This window comes from Caenorhabditis remanei, chromosome V (genome assembly GCF_010183535.1).
Source record: "Caenorhabditis remanei strain PX506 chromosome V, whole genome shotgun sequence".
Lineage (NCBI taxonomy): Eukaryota > Metazoa > Nematoda > Chromadorea > Rhabditida > Rhabditidae > Caenorhabditis > Caenorhabditis remanei.
In genome coordinates this window covers 4,167,923-4,185,067 of record NC_071332.1, presented here as the reverse complement: position 1 = coordinate 4,185,067, position 17,145 = coordinate 4,167,923, and the positions used below count along the sequence as shown (strand labels likewise).

Below are 17,145 nucleotides of genomic sequence, written 5' to 3'. Positions count from 1 at the left end.
ACTGTGGATTTCTTTTTTCCAAAAGCAATTTATTTTCTCATTTATCACGGAGAGGACTTTCGACACTTGTCGCAGCGAATCACGTATCAAGCCACCTAGAAGAACCGGACTATTTTCGAAACACACAAAGCAGAAACTGATCAAACTAAATACGAAAAACAATGATTTGAGCATACCATATTTCCTGTTTTGCGGTTAAGTGTTGTTCGGTGTCATCCCTTCCCACCATATGACTTGTTGTTTCACGTCGTGGTACCAAGTATCGCCACCCGAAAAGGAGAATCTTCTTGCAAAACCAAACCATTTGTGTGTATTTTAAACAGTAATCAGAGTAATCATCAACAACAAATTCGCAAAGTGAGAGAGAGAGCAAAGAAGAAATGTGTCTCTAGTTTGAACAGGCAATAAAACTCTGGAAAATGCACGGCAACATTTTATGCACACTTTGAAATCAAAGCATCAAGAGTTTTGCATCTTTGACATTACACATCAGTTGCACTTTTCGAATTTGAATTCACACAAATTCCCACGAATTTCCAAAGATGTTACTTTGAAATAAGTTTGAACAAAAGATTCTAATCTAGTCTTTTTGCAATGCCAGTGTGTTTTGGATGTCTTGCCTTAAAATAGTACAAAACACACACCTACAATTTTGAGAAAAGAAAGTTTCGTCTTTGTCAGTTTTTTTTCTTCTCCCTTTTTCGATTTTTAATGGTTTTTGGTCTTTACAGTACCCAGGCGTTTTGGTAGAGGTTCGAACCAGAAGTAGTTAAATTTGTGAAAAATGGAAATTTTTAGAGATAAAGTTACAGTACTTCATCTAGTGGTCAAGATTGTTTACTAACAACTGTCATTTATTTTCCAGAAAGTTCCAACCATATAAATCTGGGATACCAATTAAACCGCTTTCTAGGAACTCGGAGAGCATATACTGTCTGCTTTGCTAACTCAATGTTTGAATTTACCAATTGCATATAGACTTTCTTTACTGTCTGAAAAAGCCATAATTGCAATTTGCACCAAAATGGGCCGCGGCGTAACTCGCTTAAAACTCAATATTAAAAGCTGAAAAATATACCAAAATCTAGATCTCTGCGAGCTCTATTTCTGTGATTTACTACACGCCGGATGGCTCCCCGTTAATGTGCCGCGGGCCGGTCAAAAGTGCGAAAAAACACAAAAATTATCAAAAAAACTCCGGAGTAGATCAGCAACGTAGAGCTCGCCAAGGTCTACATTTTGATATATTTTTCAGTTCATATCATTGCGTTTTAAGCGAGTTACAGGCCGGCCCGTGTCGGCTTGTCTCGGCCGAAATTTCGAAAAAAAAAAAGTTTGACGATTCTGCTTAACGATTGTATATTGCTGTGAAAGTTTTCGAAATGTTCTAGGAATCACTGGATAATTCTGTAATTGGAATTTGTAGACAAAATCTAAAGACTTTTGACTACGTTCTGAATTTTTAGTACAGACAGATCTTAACAGAGTTTAGTTATAATTTCAGTCAAAAGGGATTTCAATGCACATATTTCTTTTATTATTTTACGTTGTTTGTTTTATCAAGTTTGACAATAAATTCAGAACCTTCACAGCGCCAGTTTTTCAATTATATAAATGTCATGCTCTATTAAAAATTAGGTTAAATCACAGCTTTTCTTTCAAAAAACCTTTTTAGCCAGCTGAATAAATTCCTTGACACTTTGAAACTATAGATTTTAAGGATTACTCTGTGCTCCCGGCGAATTAGAATTTTCTTGATATTCAGTGAATGATAGGTAATTTTGTGCAGTTTTTGAGCCGCAGATTATGTTGATTTTGATCATTCTAAACCTATCCTTTAGCTTGAAACCAGTATAAGCACAACTAATAAAAGTTTGAACATGTTGGCACACACCAGCTTTAAAATATTAGTAGTTTAACTCAATTCCAACAATTTTTCAAATTTTGATTAGTTTTTGCAAGTTACAACTTTCTAAACTCAACAGTATATACCTTGAGCAACATAATTATCTAGAAACCTCTCCCACCATACTTTTCAATCTTCTCCCACCATACTTGTCAATTGCTTTGAATTTTTACAGCACAAAAATAATTTTCAAGTACTTTTAATCCCTAAATTCACTGTCGAACTACTTAAACTCGTCAATTCAATCAAATTTTTGCACAAAATGCCCCAAAAACTACTTTTCGATACTGCTGAAAAAACATGTTTTTTGGGAAAAGTTGCTTTACCCGAGTCCGAGCCGGGCTGGTGAAATTTTGGAAATCGGCCCGGCCCGGCCCGCCCCAAAAGCCCTTCACAATTCCTCCACCACCAGTGGTATACTGTATCCATAGTGCCGTCCTCCTAGCCAATCGTCACAACATGCATATCAATGCGCTGGGATGTGGTTTATCATGGGATTTTCTTCTTTTCCGAAACAAAAACTTTGTATGTAAAGAATCAAAAATTGCACTATTAATGGAAAGATCTTGATCAGAAATACTTTGATCAGGAAAAGACGATATAGGAATGACGAATTGGGAGTGGTACATATCTACAGTAAGCCTGTCAATTTAATTTGTATTTGTTGTATGGACACGATTCATGGCTTATCTACACTTAGATGATGGTACTGAAACTGAAATTTTTAGACTTTTTTGATCGAGGTGGATCGGCAGACTCCTTATTTGCAAACCGGATGTAACATGCTTCAAACTCAACCTTATGAGGTGAAAAATATACCAAAATATAGATATATGTATGTGACCTATTACGGGTAGAAGATCAAATCGGTCATATGTCGCGGGTCGGAATAGAATGGGTTTTTTTCCCATGTTTTGTACTTTAGCCCTGTCCGCGTCACATTAACGCTCTGCTATCCGACCCGCAGTAGATCGCAGACATAGAACTCGTTGAGATCTACATTTTGGTATAATTTTCAGCTCATAATATTGAGTTTGAAGCGATTCTCGACTAATTTAAAATTCTTTAACCTCATCTTCCCAATTCACCGAACCATTTCTCCTAATTCGTCATTCCTTTCTCTCTCAAAATCTTTTTTCCCCGCCGATCTTCTAATTTTTGATTCGTCAAGTACATATCAAGTCAATTCTAGGTACCCCCGCCATACCGTACCCCAAATCAATCTTATTCGTTAAAAAGAACGACAAAACGGGTCATCAGATCATCACTAGATTCTTGTCTCTCTCATCATCTCTCTTCGACAACTTTTGCATTTTTCTTCTTGATCTACGATCATCTTGTCTACACGAGACTGTCTGTCTAGAATATTTGACTTTTTGGAATGGAAACTATGATCTCATTGGAATTGAAACATCCGTTCTAATCAGGGACATGTCGCTAATTCATCGAGAATTTGTTTAAACACAAAAAGTTGTATCTAGTTAGGTTTCTTGTACTTTGTTTCCTTGCAGCTGCCATACCTGATTTATAGACACGCCACCTATTACTTGGGCATCAATAATCACCGCACCTGTGAAACAGAAAACCAAACTAAAGAGAGCGCGCCGACGACTTGTCTGGTTGGAGAGTAATGACAATAAGGAACAGAAATAGAACTGGATGGGTAGAGGTTTTTTCATAATATGTTTTGTCATGATTTGAACAGGGACATTTTTGAAATAGTGAAGAAAAAAAATTATAGGAAACATGGGTCAAAAATGATCTCAAAACAGCAAATTCCAAAAATCCAGCTGTAAAAACAAGAGAAATGCTCCAAATTAGTAGAAACATGTAACAAAACATGTATCTTGAATTTTTCTACAAACCAACATTAAAAAATTACAATTTCAGACGAAATATTTTTTTCGGTTTTTTTTCATTCAAAAACTTTTTATTCCCATTTTTTCCTAATTTCCAAATGGTACGTTCGTTTTAAAGCAAGGGAATATCGGAAAATGAGAAAATGGGAATAAAAAGTTTTTAAGGGACATAATTGGAAAAGCTTTTTTCTGAAAAAGAATCAAACGTAGGAAAATGTTGAGCATTCCGAAATTGCTGGAAATCAGTATAAATCAAAAACGAAGTAAAAGACTTGAATAAGAAATGAAAAGGGAAAGATTTTTGTTCAACGAAAATCTCCTATTTTACTTCCTTCTACATTATTAAACATTGGTGACCTCCAATAATTGTTTTTAAGCACATACATTTATTCACTACTTATGTACATCTGAAATTTTACTGTTAAATAAACACATCACTTTGGACAACAATGCGCAAAAAGTTCGTTACTTTCACAAGTAAAGTTACTCGGGCAGAAATTATCCGAACAAGACTTCCCAATCAATGGTCCTGAATACTCTCTCTTACCATCCATGTTGTTTTGGCATTTGGGCTCTAATGCTGCATGATATCGGTCTGAAAATATATAGAATTTGAAAAAAAAAACAGAAAATCTTATAATACTTGTAATTTTGTCATCACAACACATTCCAAAAAGAACACCCATGTAGCAAGAGTAGCCTTGAGGGCATCCGTAGGATTCTGAGCATTTGTACAGCTCTCCGTTTTCCCTTCGAGCTGGCTCTGATTGCATAGCACAACTGGAGTAGTTCGCTGAAATCCGTATCAATCGATTTTTCAGTAGAACTTCAAACTTCAACTTACCAGCAACACAATCTTTCAAACATTCCCCGCTAGTCTTATAATTATTACGATTCCCACCACATCCCTTATACTCAAATCGGAAACAGTGGAATGCCTCGGGGTCGAACCAGTAACGTATGGAGGTCTTGTTCTGACTGCAAGTGTGCCCGGCGTCCCTGTTAGTTGTGCACCAGGGGTTTGGATATGGTGGTGTGTGGTTTATAGACGTCTTGTTGGAGGTATCTGAAGCATATACAGTACCGGTCAATAGGTTATGAACTTTGGCCGTTTTCAGTTGAAAATGTTCAACTTTGAGAGTGTGTCATGGTAGAACTAATTGTCTCACAAAGTAAATTATTTTTAAACCATACAAATCAAAAGTAGAGATTAATTTTTGTACTTGACAACTTTTTTGTACGGGCACTCCCTAGCAAGTTACATATCGACAAAGTAATTTATCCCTCAAATCGACCAATTTTGGTGCAAAATAGAGTAATTTTTGAGATGTCGTCTTTAAATGACCATAACTCTCTAGGGAGCGTTTGTACAAAATAGTTGTCAACTACAAAAATGGAGTTCTACTATTGGTCTGTTCGATCCATGAAAAGTTAGTTTGTGGCACAGTTAGTTTTGCCATGACACACTCTTAAAGTTCGCCATTTTTAACTGGAAAGGGCAAAATAGGATATATTTTTGGCCGATGCTGTACATAAGCATATTATATCAAACTGACCAATGCCAATACTACATTCCATCTCTGTCGTATTGCTCAATGGCTTCCTGGACCCGAAGATTTCTTTCCCTGTATTAGTGCTCACGCAGTAACATTGATTCTTTGCACTGTCACATTGAACTGGTTCGAAATCTCCTTTGTCTACATCACACTCTGGCACGAAGCTATTCTTCGGTGGATTTCCATTAGCAAACAGTTTCTGTAGGTAAGTAATGCATGCTGGAATTAAGAATTTTCGACGGTCTCACAGAAGTAGTTGGAAAGAAATAGTTGGAAAGTACTAACTTCCACAGTTTGGCACTGTTTTTGAGCTATTAGTCCTTGTGCCTTGAGCAATGGATGCCGTATGAGGAGTCACACAATAACAGGATTCCAAGTTGCATTGCACTATTTCAAAGTAACCTAAAAACTTATGAGTTTGGAATCGGGAGGGTTGTGGGCATACCATTCTTATCACACTTCTCTCCATCATTATTCAAAGCGCATGGACCGTACAAAGAGTTTCTGAAATGCTTAGGCATGTGTCATTGGACCGCAAATGCATAGGGATGCGAAGATTAAAATCGCGTGAAAGCGCTCCGTCGCACAGTGGTTGACATGGTGCCAAAAAAGACTTGTTTGAGTGCCAAAATAATTTTAGCGTGTGTTTGTCTTATCGTTCAATGAAAAACGCGACGCGCACGCAGCGCGACTTGGGAAGTAACTTGAAAAGTTTTCGTTGCAGACCTTACGCCTCGCACCCCTGTGCAAATGATCATTTACCTGGCTCTTCGCAGTGCAAACGTCCAGTAGACTTCTAGAACGAACAGGAACAGAATGGTTTTCATGTTATAATAAATGTAAGACGAAAACTTGTAGAAGATTCTATAACTAAAACTAACTTGACAACATCCATCACATGTTCAACTACAACTGGTAAACAAAAAAACTGATTTGTTTATTAATTACAACCTGAATTGGAATGGGCACGTGAAAAAGGGGGAAGGGGCAAGAAAATCACTTCGGACAACAAAACGCGAAAAATTCGTTCCGTTCACAAGTATGACTACTCGGGCAGAATTTATCGGAGCACGACTTTCCGATCATAGCACTCGAGTACTCGTCATGTTTTGTCTCCAATACATTCTTGTTGTTTTTGCATTTTGGTTTGAATGCTTCATAGTATCGGTCTGAAATTGTTCTAGTGTTTTCTCATCGATTGCTCATTAACTCACTCGTAAGATTCTCCTCACAACACATTCCAAAAAAGGCGCCCATCATGCAGGAGTATCCTTTGGGACATCCATCAGAAGTAAGTTTCGGTCCAGGTGTCGTAGTAGTGGTCATACCTAGTGGTAGTGGTGGAGCCCCTCCATCTCCACATGTATACCATTGACCATTCGATTTTCTGGCTGGCTGCGATTGCATGGCACATGAGAAGTAGTCTTGCAGGACACAATCAAACGAGCACTCGCTACTTGTTCTATAGTTATTCTGATTCCCTCCACATCCCTTATATTCGAATGGGTAGCAGAGGAATGTCTCGACATCGAACCAGTAGCGGATGGTGGTCTTGTTCTGACTGCAAGTGTGACCAGCGTCTCTGTTGCTTGCACACCATGGCTTTCCGATTGGTTGGTCGGTTTTTGGTTTTATAGCGTCGGATTTTTCGAATTTGGGGAAGTCAACAAATGAGTCGATTGAGAAGTCTGAAGATTGAGCATGCTTATATCACAGTTAAAATCAAACTTGAAAACCGGGCCGGCACGGGCCAGCGCGTTGCTCGCTTAAAACGCAATATTTGGTAATTTTCCCGTTTTTGGAACCTTTTCCTGGCCGGTGGTACATTAACGATCCGCCATCCGGTCCGTAGTAGGTCACAAGCATAGAACTCGTTGAGATTTACATTTTGGTTTATTTTTCAGCGCATCATGTTGCGTTTTGAGCGAGCTACGCCCTATTCGGCCAGGTTTGCAAGTACGGTTAAAATGACCTACCAATTTTCATGCAATTCATCTTTGTAGTATTGCTCAATGGCTTCCTGGACCCTGGTACCTCTCTTCCCGTATTGGTGTCCACACAGTAACATTGATTCTTTGCACTGTCACATTGCACTGGCTCAAAGTCCCCTTTGCCTACGTCACATTTTGGCACGAAGCTATTTTCTGGTGGATCTCCATTAGCGAATAGTTTTTGGAGGTAGGTAAGGCAGGCTGAAACAATAAAAGATATGAAAATGTTTCAAAAGATTTTGTGGATCACTTACTTCCACACTTTGGCGCTGTTTTTGGGTTGTTCGTTCTTGTGTCATAGGCAACCAGAGCGGTATGTGGAGTCACACAATAACATGATTCTTTGTTGCATTGCACTGTTTCGTAGTATCCTGAAAATTGGGAAATATGAGAAAATTGGAGCGCGGGAATGACTAACCATTCTCATTGCACTTTAATCCGTCGTTGTTTAATGTGCACGGGCCGGTAGCGGGATTTCTGGAAAAAAAGTGATGATAGTTTCTCGACGGATATTTTGTGATGATTTTTGGTTTCAGAACTGTCCTTGAGAACAAAAAAACCATTTTAAGAACTTTCCACTTCTAGAAACTTAGGCAAGTGCCGGTATTTTCAAAAATAAGATATTTAAAAAACTTTTTTTTAATGCAACTTGGAAGAATTTCAAATGTTTTTATTTTTTGGCTCAGTTAATCAAGAATTAGTCAAGAGATCAGTTTTCTCACCAGAAGTATAGATTTCTAATTTTCCAAAACAGATATGGATAAAAGTTTGACGTCATGCGGATTCTGAATCTGTATTTGAAATTTATATACACAAAGACAAAATGCGAAAATTAGAGTTTATTAGAGTACATTCTTAATATCAAGATTTTTCCAGGAATAACAGAAATGTTATGAGGTTATTCAAGTCATGAAAAAACATATTTTACCCTATTTACGAACGGTAAAAATGTACTTTTTCACAAGTTTTTGTCCCATTTATCTACTACTTTTCCCTTTTTCAACACTTTTATCATTATTTTTCTACAGTTGTCCGTTATCATTTCGTCAGTGAACCCCAAAAAACTTACAGACACTTTAAATTATTGAATTTGGATATCTCGACGCAGACGGCATCTTTTTGATGTTTACTGCCGAATTGATGACGGAAAACTGTTTTAAAAAAACGGTGAAAAAAGTTGTATAAAAATGGGAAAAAAACATGTTTCAAAAATACATTTTTCACCGTTCGTGAATAAGATGTATTAAAATAAATTTTTACATGACCTGAATAACCCCATTACAAACCTAAAAAATAATTTTCTGAAACCCAAAAACCCTTCAAAAAAATTTAAATAAACCAACCTGGCTCTCAACAACCTGTCCCCAAAAAGAGCATTCGTTTGGCATAGTCCAAGAGTTAGGAGTAGAAGAGCAGTTCTCATGATACCGGAAATTGAAAAATGTGTTCGGTAATAGGAAAGAAAAAGAATTGAGGAGGAGAAAAGAAAAGGGACAGAAGGTAAACAATATACATAACTGGTTAGTCGTGTTATATACAAACAACAGTTTTCTTGATGAACTTTTATTAGTAAGGGATTGAGAACAGTTGATAGAAAAATCTAACCGAGTTTTCATTCAATTTCATTTATTGAAAATGAAAACTGAGAGCAAATTGAGAAAAAGAAGAGAGAAAATGAATCTTTGTTCGACGAAAACCAAAAGTTTACTTCCTTATCACACAAGTGTATAGATCAATCGATAGCAACTGGTACGTCGTGTCTTCTCTCTCAATTAGTCGTTTTTCTTTTCACAATTGGTTTGGCCAACTTATTTAGGTACATTGGTCATCAATATTTATTTGGTTTATACATAAAATTAAAAAGTGAATTAAGAAAAAGGTGAATCATTAGAGGAACCCGTCTGGAAGGGAAGTATCATTCTAGTAACTAACAAAATATGAAATAAAAAATACACAAATGAGAATGAGACTGATTGAGAAAGAGAGTGGAGATGAGATGGTTGAATTACACAGGTCAGTGTTACAGCAACACACTTTGCTTTGTTTCGAATTGACCACGCATTCGTCGGCCTGAAACAGGAGAGAAGTGGTGATTAGGGGAAACAATTGGATGGTTTTTTTTTTGCAGATTCATAGGAAATGACGTGTTGTTTAGAGAATAATGTTTGTTGGCACTTGGCAAATACAATGGAAAATTATTTTCGGATTTGTAAGACTATTGCTTCATTTCAGAGTTTACGTCACAACTAGCTTTGTAATGGGTTGATTTTCATGAAATTTAGTTAGATCGATAGAGATTTTTAAATTTTTTCAAAAATGGTATTGCAACACACTTTGCGCAAAAATTAACAGTTAATTGATTTAACTTGATGAGTTTGATTCTCAGTGTCTCTTATAATTGAAAGGTTTGTCACAGGTAGGATTCTAGGCTTTTTTTTTCAGATTTTTTAAAACAGATTTTGGCAGAATTCATGAGTTTCTTAGAGGAAACTCGATTGTTTCCGAAAATAACAAAGCATATACCAAAATTTAGATCTCTGCGAGCTCTATGTCTGTGACCTATAACGGGCCGCATGACCGTTAGTGTACCGAGGACCGGGCTATAATGTCTTTATTTGCCATTTTCCCAATTTTAGGCCACAGTCATAGAGCTCGCTGAGATCTACATTTTGGTATATGTTTGAGCTCATAAAACTCAGTTTGAAGCAAATTATGAGCCTGTCCCGTGTCGGCCCGTTTCGGTTCGGCTGACAAGTATGCAAAAAATGTTTTCCACTTAAGTAGCTGAATAATTTTTAAATTCAATAATAATTTCAGATTGTTTTATTCGTCCCTAGCTGAAATTTGAAATTTGAACACTATAATCATATATAATCCAATAATTTCAGAGTTCAAATAACTGTCTTTCTAACTTTCTCTCTTTAACCAAATTCCTGACAAACCAAATAACAAAATTTGACAAAACCTGTATGACCAAAAGCTGACGGCATGAGGATTCTGAATACGTATTCAAAATTTCGCTAGGACAAAAATGACCTGCTTTTAACATCACAATTTTTAAATTGCAGATTTTTCAGACATCTCAAAACCGGATGTTTCGGAACCAGGACTTTTCCAAACACTTTTCTCTCATTTTCACTTTTAATTGTTTCTAATCACATTCTAATTTTCTAACTTTTCCGTCTCTTCCCATTCTTCTTCCCCCCATACTTCCATCCCATTCAACCGCGTTCTCTTCCCCTCTAACCCACTTTACAAAAAGGCGTGAAGTCATCACATCCGTAAGTAGCTCCGCCAGTTGGTTCAGTCGTTCTGCAGAAAAAAAAGAGAAGCATTTCTAATATATTCTCTTCCCGAAAACCCACTTTATGCAATATTCCGTCTGACAAAGTCGTTGTTTGAACGGCCGCCCATCTCCAGAGAACCCTTCAAAAATTGAATGTCACGCCACTATTGCTCTTTATGGAATGGTTGCTCTCTCACCTTTAAAACACTTCACCGTTGAAGTTGCTGGAGGCGGCAATATGAAAAAGACAATGGAAAGACAGATAATGACAGGGTGGACTCGTAGACTCATAATTGTTTCCTTTTCTTTTTATTTTCACTTTAATGGATCTGGAAGTGAACTTTGAAGAGAGTTGTCAAAATCACAAGTAGTTTGAGGAATGAGATACGGAATTTAGATTAAATAAAATGAATAGAAATGTTAGAACGGCGAGAAGGAAAACGTTGTTTTGAAGAATGCAAGATAATTAGATTATGTTAGTAATTAGTTTGAATTGGGTTAAGATAACATAATTAAATAATTTTAAGTAAAAGTGAAAAATGCATTTCGAGATTTAAAGTCATGAAATAAAGATTGTTACTGGTTGTGACAGAAATTCAAGATAGTTTAGAAAAACTTGTGTGGTGAAACTCAGATAATGACAAAGCAAAAAGTGTTAGTCAAAAAAACTTGTAGGAATTTGACCCTAAGTATCTCAGTCAAAATTAGTCCATTTCAAAAAAAATTAATACGATCGTATAGCTCAAATATAGTTCTTTATTTTTGTAGTTGGCAGCTTTTCAACTGCTCTTCACGGTATTGAGATACACACCGTCAAAGTTAGGTACCAGGGAGGGAGAGTGAGAGGAGAAGAGAGTAGACGCAGAGAAGCTAGAGTGTCTGACTTCTCTGCGCACTCTCTCCCTCTCATTTGTGGAATAGATATCTGTGAAGTCGTGGAAAGATTTCGAAAATAGCTCAAATACAAAGTTTTTTTCAGCAAAATGGTAAATTCGTTTCGTCACTGACAATTTTGTATAGTTCGGCGCCTGTAAAAACATAAAAACGTCAAAATAATGCACAGAGAGCCCAGAGAAGCCAAACTGTTTGACCTCCCTGCTCTCTTTTTATTGTCAGGCTGCCTAAAAATTGGACAATTAAAAATTTTTAACAAACATCGGTACCAAAATACAAAAGACCATGAAGCATCAAGTCAGAAACTGCATTTAGAACATTTCATGAAACAATTATCTAGTTTGTTAATTACCTAATTATTAAATTACGTCACAATAAACAATAAGCTTTGAAAACCTACCACCCTATCCATTTGTTTCAAAAAGAAAGTGCTAGCAAAAAAAACCCAAGAATAGCAAAAAAAGCCAACACCTCCCCAATGAATTCATTGAACTGAAAATAACGTGAATAATGGATTAGTAGGGGGTCTTCCAGAACAAGAGGTGGTGTTGCTGTAAGAATAGGAAAAAATAAAAGAATGAGAAGAAAAAAAATGAGTTGAGGCATGAAGATGTTTTGAGCTCCTCCATGGGGTGCCAAAACGTCGTTCTCCGCCCTTTCCTTTTTCCTATTTTTCAGTCTGCGTCTTGTTGTCAGGTCCCCCTCTTGAATAAGCAATATGCAAATGATGAGTCTAATTGGATAGACGAGTGGAGAAGGGAACTTTATGGAGAAGAGAAGTCAGGAATTCTCCAGAATCTTATTCTATGAGGGGGGTGGTCAAAAAGTTGCTTGTTGCAATTGCTCGGAAATTCAAAAATTCAATTGAGAGTACATACACTCCTTTAAAAAAGTTCACTTCTTTTTGGAAAACAAAACAAGTTTAGAATTTAAAATTTGATAAGGAAAAGCTGAAGTCAAAATATGCTCTGAGGGAAAATGAAGTTTCGTCTAGAATGTTTTCGTGAAATTCGGAATTTCGAAAGAGTGCTATTGGGGTGAGATTTATTGCAAATTTATTTCGAATTTTATTTCTTGGAAGAGTAAATATATTTGCTATGAAAATGAGGAAAAGAGTAATATTGGAAAATTCTAGAGTTTAGTGCAGTCTAAGGGTGCCCAATAAAAAGAAGGCTGTATGGTTAAAGAGCTGATAACTTAAAGATTCTAAATCAGTATTAAAGATTTTTGAAAAATGAAAATGAGCAGAGATACTGTAAAAATGAAATCAAGATACTAAAAAACCGGGTAATTCTGAAACCGCGGCACATTGAACATGGTTGGATAGTTCGAAATCTGAGGATTTCAAAACTGTTTTCAAATTTTGCAGAACGCCTCTGGGGATCGAGAAAAATGAGCTCAATTTTCTCGGTTCCTGGATGCGTTTAGCAAAATTCAAAAATAGTCTTGGAAATCCCAGCCGATTTACTTTCCGGCCATATAAGTCTCGATCGGTAACTCCATCTTCACTCGAGATCCCTCCCTAGTCAGCAATAGTTTACCACTCGAATGTAATTCTGAAACTTTTGAACCCGCAACATCCCTTCTGAAAGAAAACTGAGAGACTCCACGGTTCAGTGACGCTCTCATTTGAATTTCGAAAAAAAACATTTCTGAATAATACTTCAAATAATCACTAGGACCAAATCTGGAATTCCACACTTCAAAACAACAAAAAAAAACTCGAGCTTCGCGTCTAGGAATCAACGAACGTTGCCGGACGTCGACTGTGCTCTATAAGGTTAATGTTAAGAAAGAGAGAGTCGAATTTCGGGCGCACCGGTAGCACAGTGGTAGTGCTGCGGAGGCTTAATCTGTAGACGGTGGTTCGATTCCACCCTGGTGTCACCGATTTTTGACAAACTCTTTCTTACAACCTTTCGTGCGAAAACATCAACCCTATGGTCCGATGAAGGAGCAAGATCTCCAAATTTCTTATATGAAAAAAAACATATCATAAAAGCAAGACGTACTAACTTTCCACTCTTTCACAAGCAAATGAATATCCAATCGCTCGCTTTTTTACAGAACACGGAATGCTCTTCTAATAATTTAGGCGGGCAAACATGTTACTGCAATTCTCAGTTGTGCAATTTATCATCATTCATGACATCTTTCTATTTTTCGTTTTTTTTCTCTGTGTGTGTGCGTTTTTGGTGTAATTTGACGAACTGATGAGTCAACAGGAGGAAAACAAAAGTTTGGAATGAAAATGGTTTATTTTGATTGTAAGACAAAAGAAGCTGCTGCTTAATGACGGGAGACGAAGACAGCGGATCTTGGTGGGCAAGCGCAATAAGCGGCATCGTTTCCTGGGAGTCCTGGTCCTCCTGGAGCTCCTGGCTGTCCGTCGGATCCAGCGTTTCCTGGGGCTCCATCTTGTCCAGCTGGTCCAGCTGGTCCTGGTTGTCCGTCTTGTCCTGGGGCTCCGTCTTGTCCGGCTGGTCCAGCTGGTCCAGCGTTTCCTGGGGCTCCTGGTCCTCCTGGGGCTCCGGATCCGCGTTGTCCGTCTTGTCCTGGGGCTCCTGGTTGTCCATCGGATCCTGGGGTTCCGTCTTGTCCGTTGTCTCCTGGGGCTCCTGGTTGTCCGTCGGCTCCTGGGTTTCCAGCGGCTCCTGGGTTTCCTGGTTGTCCGTCTGGTCCGGCTGGTCCTGCTGGTCCGGCTGGTCCGGCTGGTCCGGCTGGTCCTTCTGGGCACTTGACGCAGTCTTGGGAGACTGGAGCGCAGGTGATTGGAGCGTAGGTGGCGGTGTTGTCCTCTCCCTTTGGTCCTGGGGCTCCTGGGGTTCCTGGGGCTCCTGGCTGTCCTGGTGGTCCTGGTGGTCCTGGTGGGCAGGTTGGCTTAGTTGGCTCGCATTGGCACCATGCTGGAAGTCCGGAGAAGGTTTGACGCTTTTGACGGAAGATCGAGTTGAATGGGTTGACACGTGGCTTGGTTGGTGGGGTGACGGTGATCTGGATGTCCATCATCTCGGTCCAGGCGGAATCGGTCTCAACACGGAAAACAGAGACTCCATCGAGAACCTGAAAATCAGAAAGTAATGGAGGTTCCCAAAAAGACAAATGTTACCTGATCGTGAACCTCGTTGATGGTGTTGTATAGGGATGGAACAGTGAAGAGAACTGCGAAAACAGCGAAGGTAGCAGCAGTAGCTGAGGCGGTAACGAGAATCTTCTCCATGACTGAAAGCCTTGGTGCCTTTTCCCACTTCACTCAACCCTTTTATACCTATCTACTCAGACCGCCCAGATTCTTAAGGTCATTGCTGCGTCTCTCACATTCTTCAGACGTGCCAATGTGTTGTAACGTGATGTATGCGTCTACCTATTTTGTAATGTTCTTTTCTCTCTCACAGCTAGTAATATGGGCGGTATCTGCTTGTAAGGCAGAAAACCGATGATAGAAGGACATCTGATGAAAAAAAAGCGGGGAGAGGAGAAAGAAACTAAAAAAAATTGGATAATAGTTGATTGAAAAGGACGGCGCGATATATGTAGTGTTTGAACCTGATCAGATAGAGTGTTGCGTAGATATATTCGAGAAGCTTCGATGGAACACATCGAGGTTACGTCATCGGAGACAATGGTGCTTCTGGAAATTTCAACAAGACATGGATGGTGTTCTTTGTGTAACGTAGATAAGAATCTGGAGGTCTCGATGTACTCGATGACTAGTTCTACAGAATGCTGAAAATTGGCCACTAACTTTTGTTGGAGATTGTCAAACAGTGTTTATACATTTTTGGTTCGAAATGGGGTGTTCGAATCATTTGAAAAATTCCAGATCACTGGAACAAGCGCCTTGTTAGAAATTCATTTCAGTGGATCATGGTTAGCTAGTTGGAATTTTTTCTCTGGTAGTCTGAAACAGGACAGCAGCCGGCTTGTGGTGTAGACCTCCGGAACAAAACCAGGGTTGGCTCTTCATAAAAAACTCAGCTAATTCAATTGCTGCCTTCATAAATTGTTTAATTTGCAAATACCCTTAACAAGGCCTGAGCCGGCTACCAGCTCTTTAGATCTCACACCAAACTTTTAAGCCATTGAATTTTGGAACTCAAAAGGAACCCTATCTGATTACTACCATTTCTCTTTATCCAAAAACTTGCAATATCCTCCTCTCCAACTTTTTTTCTCCGCAAAACTTTCATCTCATCATTTTCCCTTTCCTCTTCTCCGCAACATTATCTATTTGCCACCTGCGGTGTTCGAAACTGGATTGTTGTGATCGACTAATCTTAATTTGAACGGCTTTCTTCCCAAAAGGAGTCCATTTTAGGAATTGTTGTTTGTTGTTGTCCGCGACAACAACCCAATAAATGTTTTGATGACCAGAGTGACCCTTGATGTTATCTTATTGTTTTTTCCTGTTACTTGTGTTACACTGCTTAGAAAATGTTGAAATACAAAATGTTTATTTGAAAGACATGGATGGCATAGTGAAAAACAGAAAAATTGGAAACTTAATGACGGGAAAGGAAGACAGCGGATCTTGGTGGGCAAGCGCAATAAGCGGCATCGTTTCCTGGGAGTCCTGGTCCTCCTGGAGCTCCTGGTTGTCCGTCGGATCCAGCGTTTCCTGGGAATCCATCTTGTCCGGCTGGTCCAGCTGGTCCTGGGGCTCCGTCTTGTCCTGGGAATCCGTCTTGTCCGGCTGGTCCGGCTGGTCCAGCGTTTCCTGGGGCTCCTGGGGCTCCTGGAGCTCCGGATCCGCGTTGTCCATCGGCTCCTGGCTGTCCTGGGAATCCGTCTTGTCCTGGTTGTCCTGGCTGTCCGTTGTCTCCTGGGGCTCCTGGGGCTCCTGGGAATCCGTCGTTTCCGCGTTGTCCTGGGAATCCTGGTTGTCCGTCTGGTCCTGCTGGTCCTGCTGGTCCGGATGGTCCGGCTGGTCCAGCTGGTCCTTGTGGGCACTTGACGCAGTCTTGGGAGACTGGAGCGCAGGTGATTGGAGCATAGGTGACAGTGCTGTCCTCTCCCTTTGGTCCTGGGGCTCCTGGGGTTCCTGGGGCTCCTGGCTGTCCTGGTGGTCCTGGTGGTCCTGGTGGGCAGGTTGGTTTAGTTGGCTCGCATTGGCACCAGGCTGGAAGTCCCGAGAAGGTTTGACGCTTTTGACGGAAAACGGAGTTGAATGGGTTGACACGTGGCTTCGTTGGTGGGGTGACGGTGATCTGGATGTCCATCATCTCGGTCCATGCGGAATCGGTCTCAACACGGAAAACGGAGACTCCATCGAGAACCTATAACATACCAAAGTAATGAAGGTTTCTAAAAAGAAAGTTATTACCTGATCGTGAACCTCATTGATGGTGTTGTAGAGGGATGGAACAGTGAAGAGAACTGCAAGAACTGCAATGGAGGCAGCTCCGGTTGAGAGGGTTACAAGAATCTTCTCCATGATTGAAAGCCTTGGTGCCTTTTCTCGTCCAACTTCCATCCTTTTATACCCATCTCTATTGCATTACTCATTGAAAAATGTGTAATGCAATATTCCATTTGTCTCCATGAACTTGCTTTTTTCTATTCTTCTTCCTCCTTCTTCCCTCCCTCAACTTCCTCATTCAGAAGCCACAAACGAGGAAGATAGTAATGGTGGGCGCGTAAGCGGGCAGAGATG

At 39.4% G+C, this 17,145-nt stretch overlaps 5 protein-coding genes across 5 annotated transcripts; 1 reads left to right on the top strand and 4 right to left on the bottom strand.

Moving 5' to 3' along the window:
* Positions 1-4,199: 4,199 nt before the first annotated feature.
* On the bottom strand, positions 4,200-6,148 carry GCK72_017177 (uncharacterized protein; the record flags this gene model as incomplete). The annotated part of the gene is made up of 7 exons (XM_053731937.1): positions 4,200-4,360; positions 4,409-4,558; positions 4,610-4,831; positions 5,322-5,540; positions 5,607-5,723; positions 5,767-5,825; positions 6,084-6,148. 7 exons carry the CDS (start codon positions 6,146-6,148, stop codon positions 4,200-4,202), a joined length of 993 nt encoding a protein of 330 aa, XP_053580850.1.
* Positions 6,149-6,317: 169 nt separating this feature from the next.
* On the bottom strand, positions 6,318-7,875 carry GCK72_017176 (uncharacterized protein; the record flags this gene model as incomplete). Its single annotated transcript, XM_003096397.2, has 5 exons — positions 6,318-6,490; positions 6,536-7,009; positions 7,298-7,513; positions 7,567-7,683; positions 7,731-7,875. The coding sequence occupies 5 exons, from the start codon at positions 7,873-7,875 to the stop codon at positions 6,318-6,320; spliced, it is 1,125 nt and encodes a 374-aa protein (XP_003096445.2).
* Positions 7,876-13,743: 5,868 nt separating this feature from the next.
* GCK72_017174 (uncharacterized protein) lies at positions 13,744-16,487 on the top strand (the record flags this gene model as incomplete). Its single annotated transcript, XM_053731936.1, has 3 exons — positions 13,744-13,759; positions 13,919-14,270; positions 16,064-16,487. 3 exons carry the CDS (start codon positions 13,744-13,746, stop codon positions 16,485-16,487), a joined length of 792 nt encoding a protein of 263 aa, XP_053580849.1.
* GCK72_017175 (uncharacterized protein) lies at positions 13,782-14,712 on the bottom strand (the record flags this gene model as incomplete). The annotated part of the gene is made up of 2 exons (XM_003087958.2): positions 13,782-14,555; positions 14,602-14,712. The coding sequence occupies 2 exons, from the start codon at positions 14,710-14,712 to the stop codon at positions 13,782-13,784; spliced, it is 885 nt and encodes a 294-aa protein (XP_003088006.2).
* GCK72_017173 (uncharacterized protein) lies at positions 15,995-16,926 on the bottom strand (the record flags this gene model as incomplete). Its single annotated transcript, XM_053731935.1, has 2 exons — positions 15,995-16,768; positions 16,816-16,926. 2 exons carry the CDS (start codon positions 16,924-16,926, stop codon positions 15,995-15,997), a joined length of 885 nt encoding a protein of 294 aa, XP_053580848.1.
* Positions 16,927-17,145: the final 219 nt, after the last annotated feature.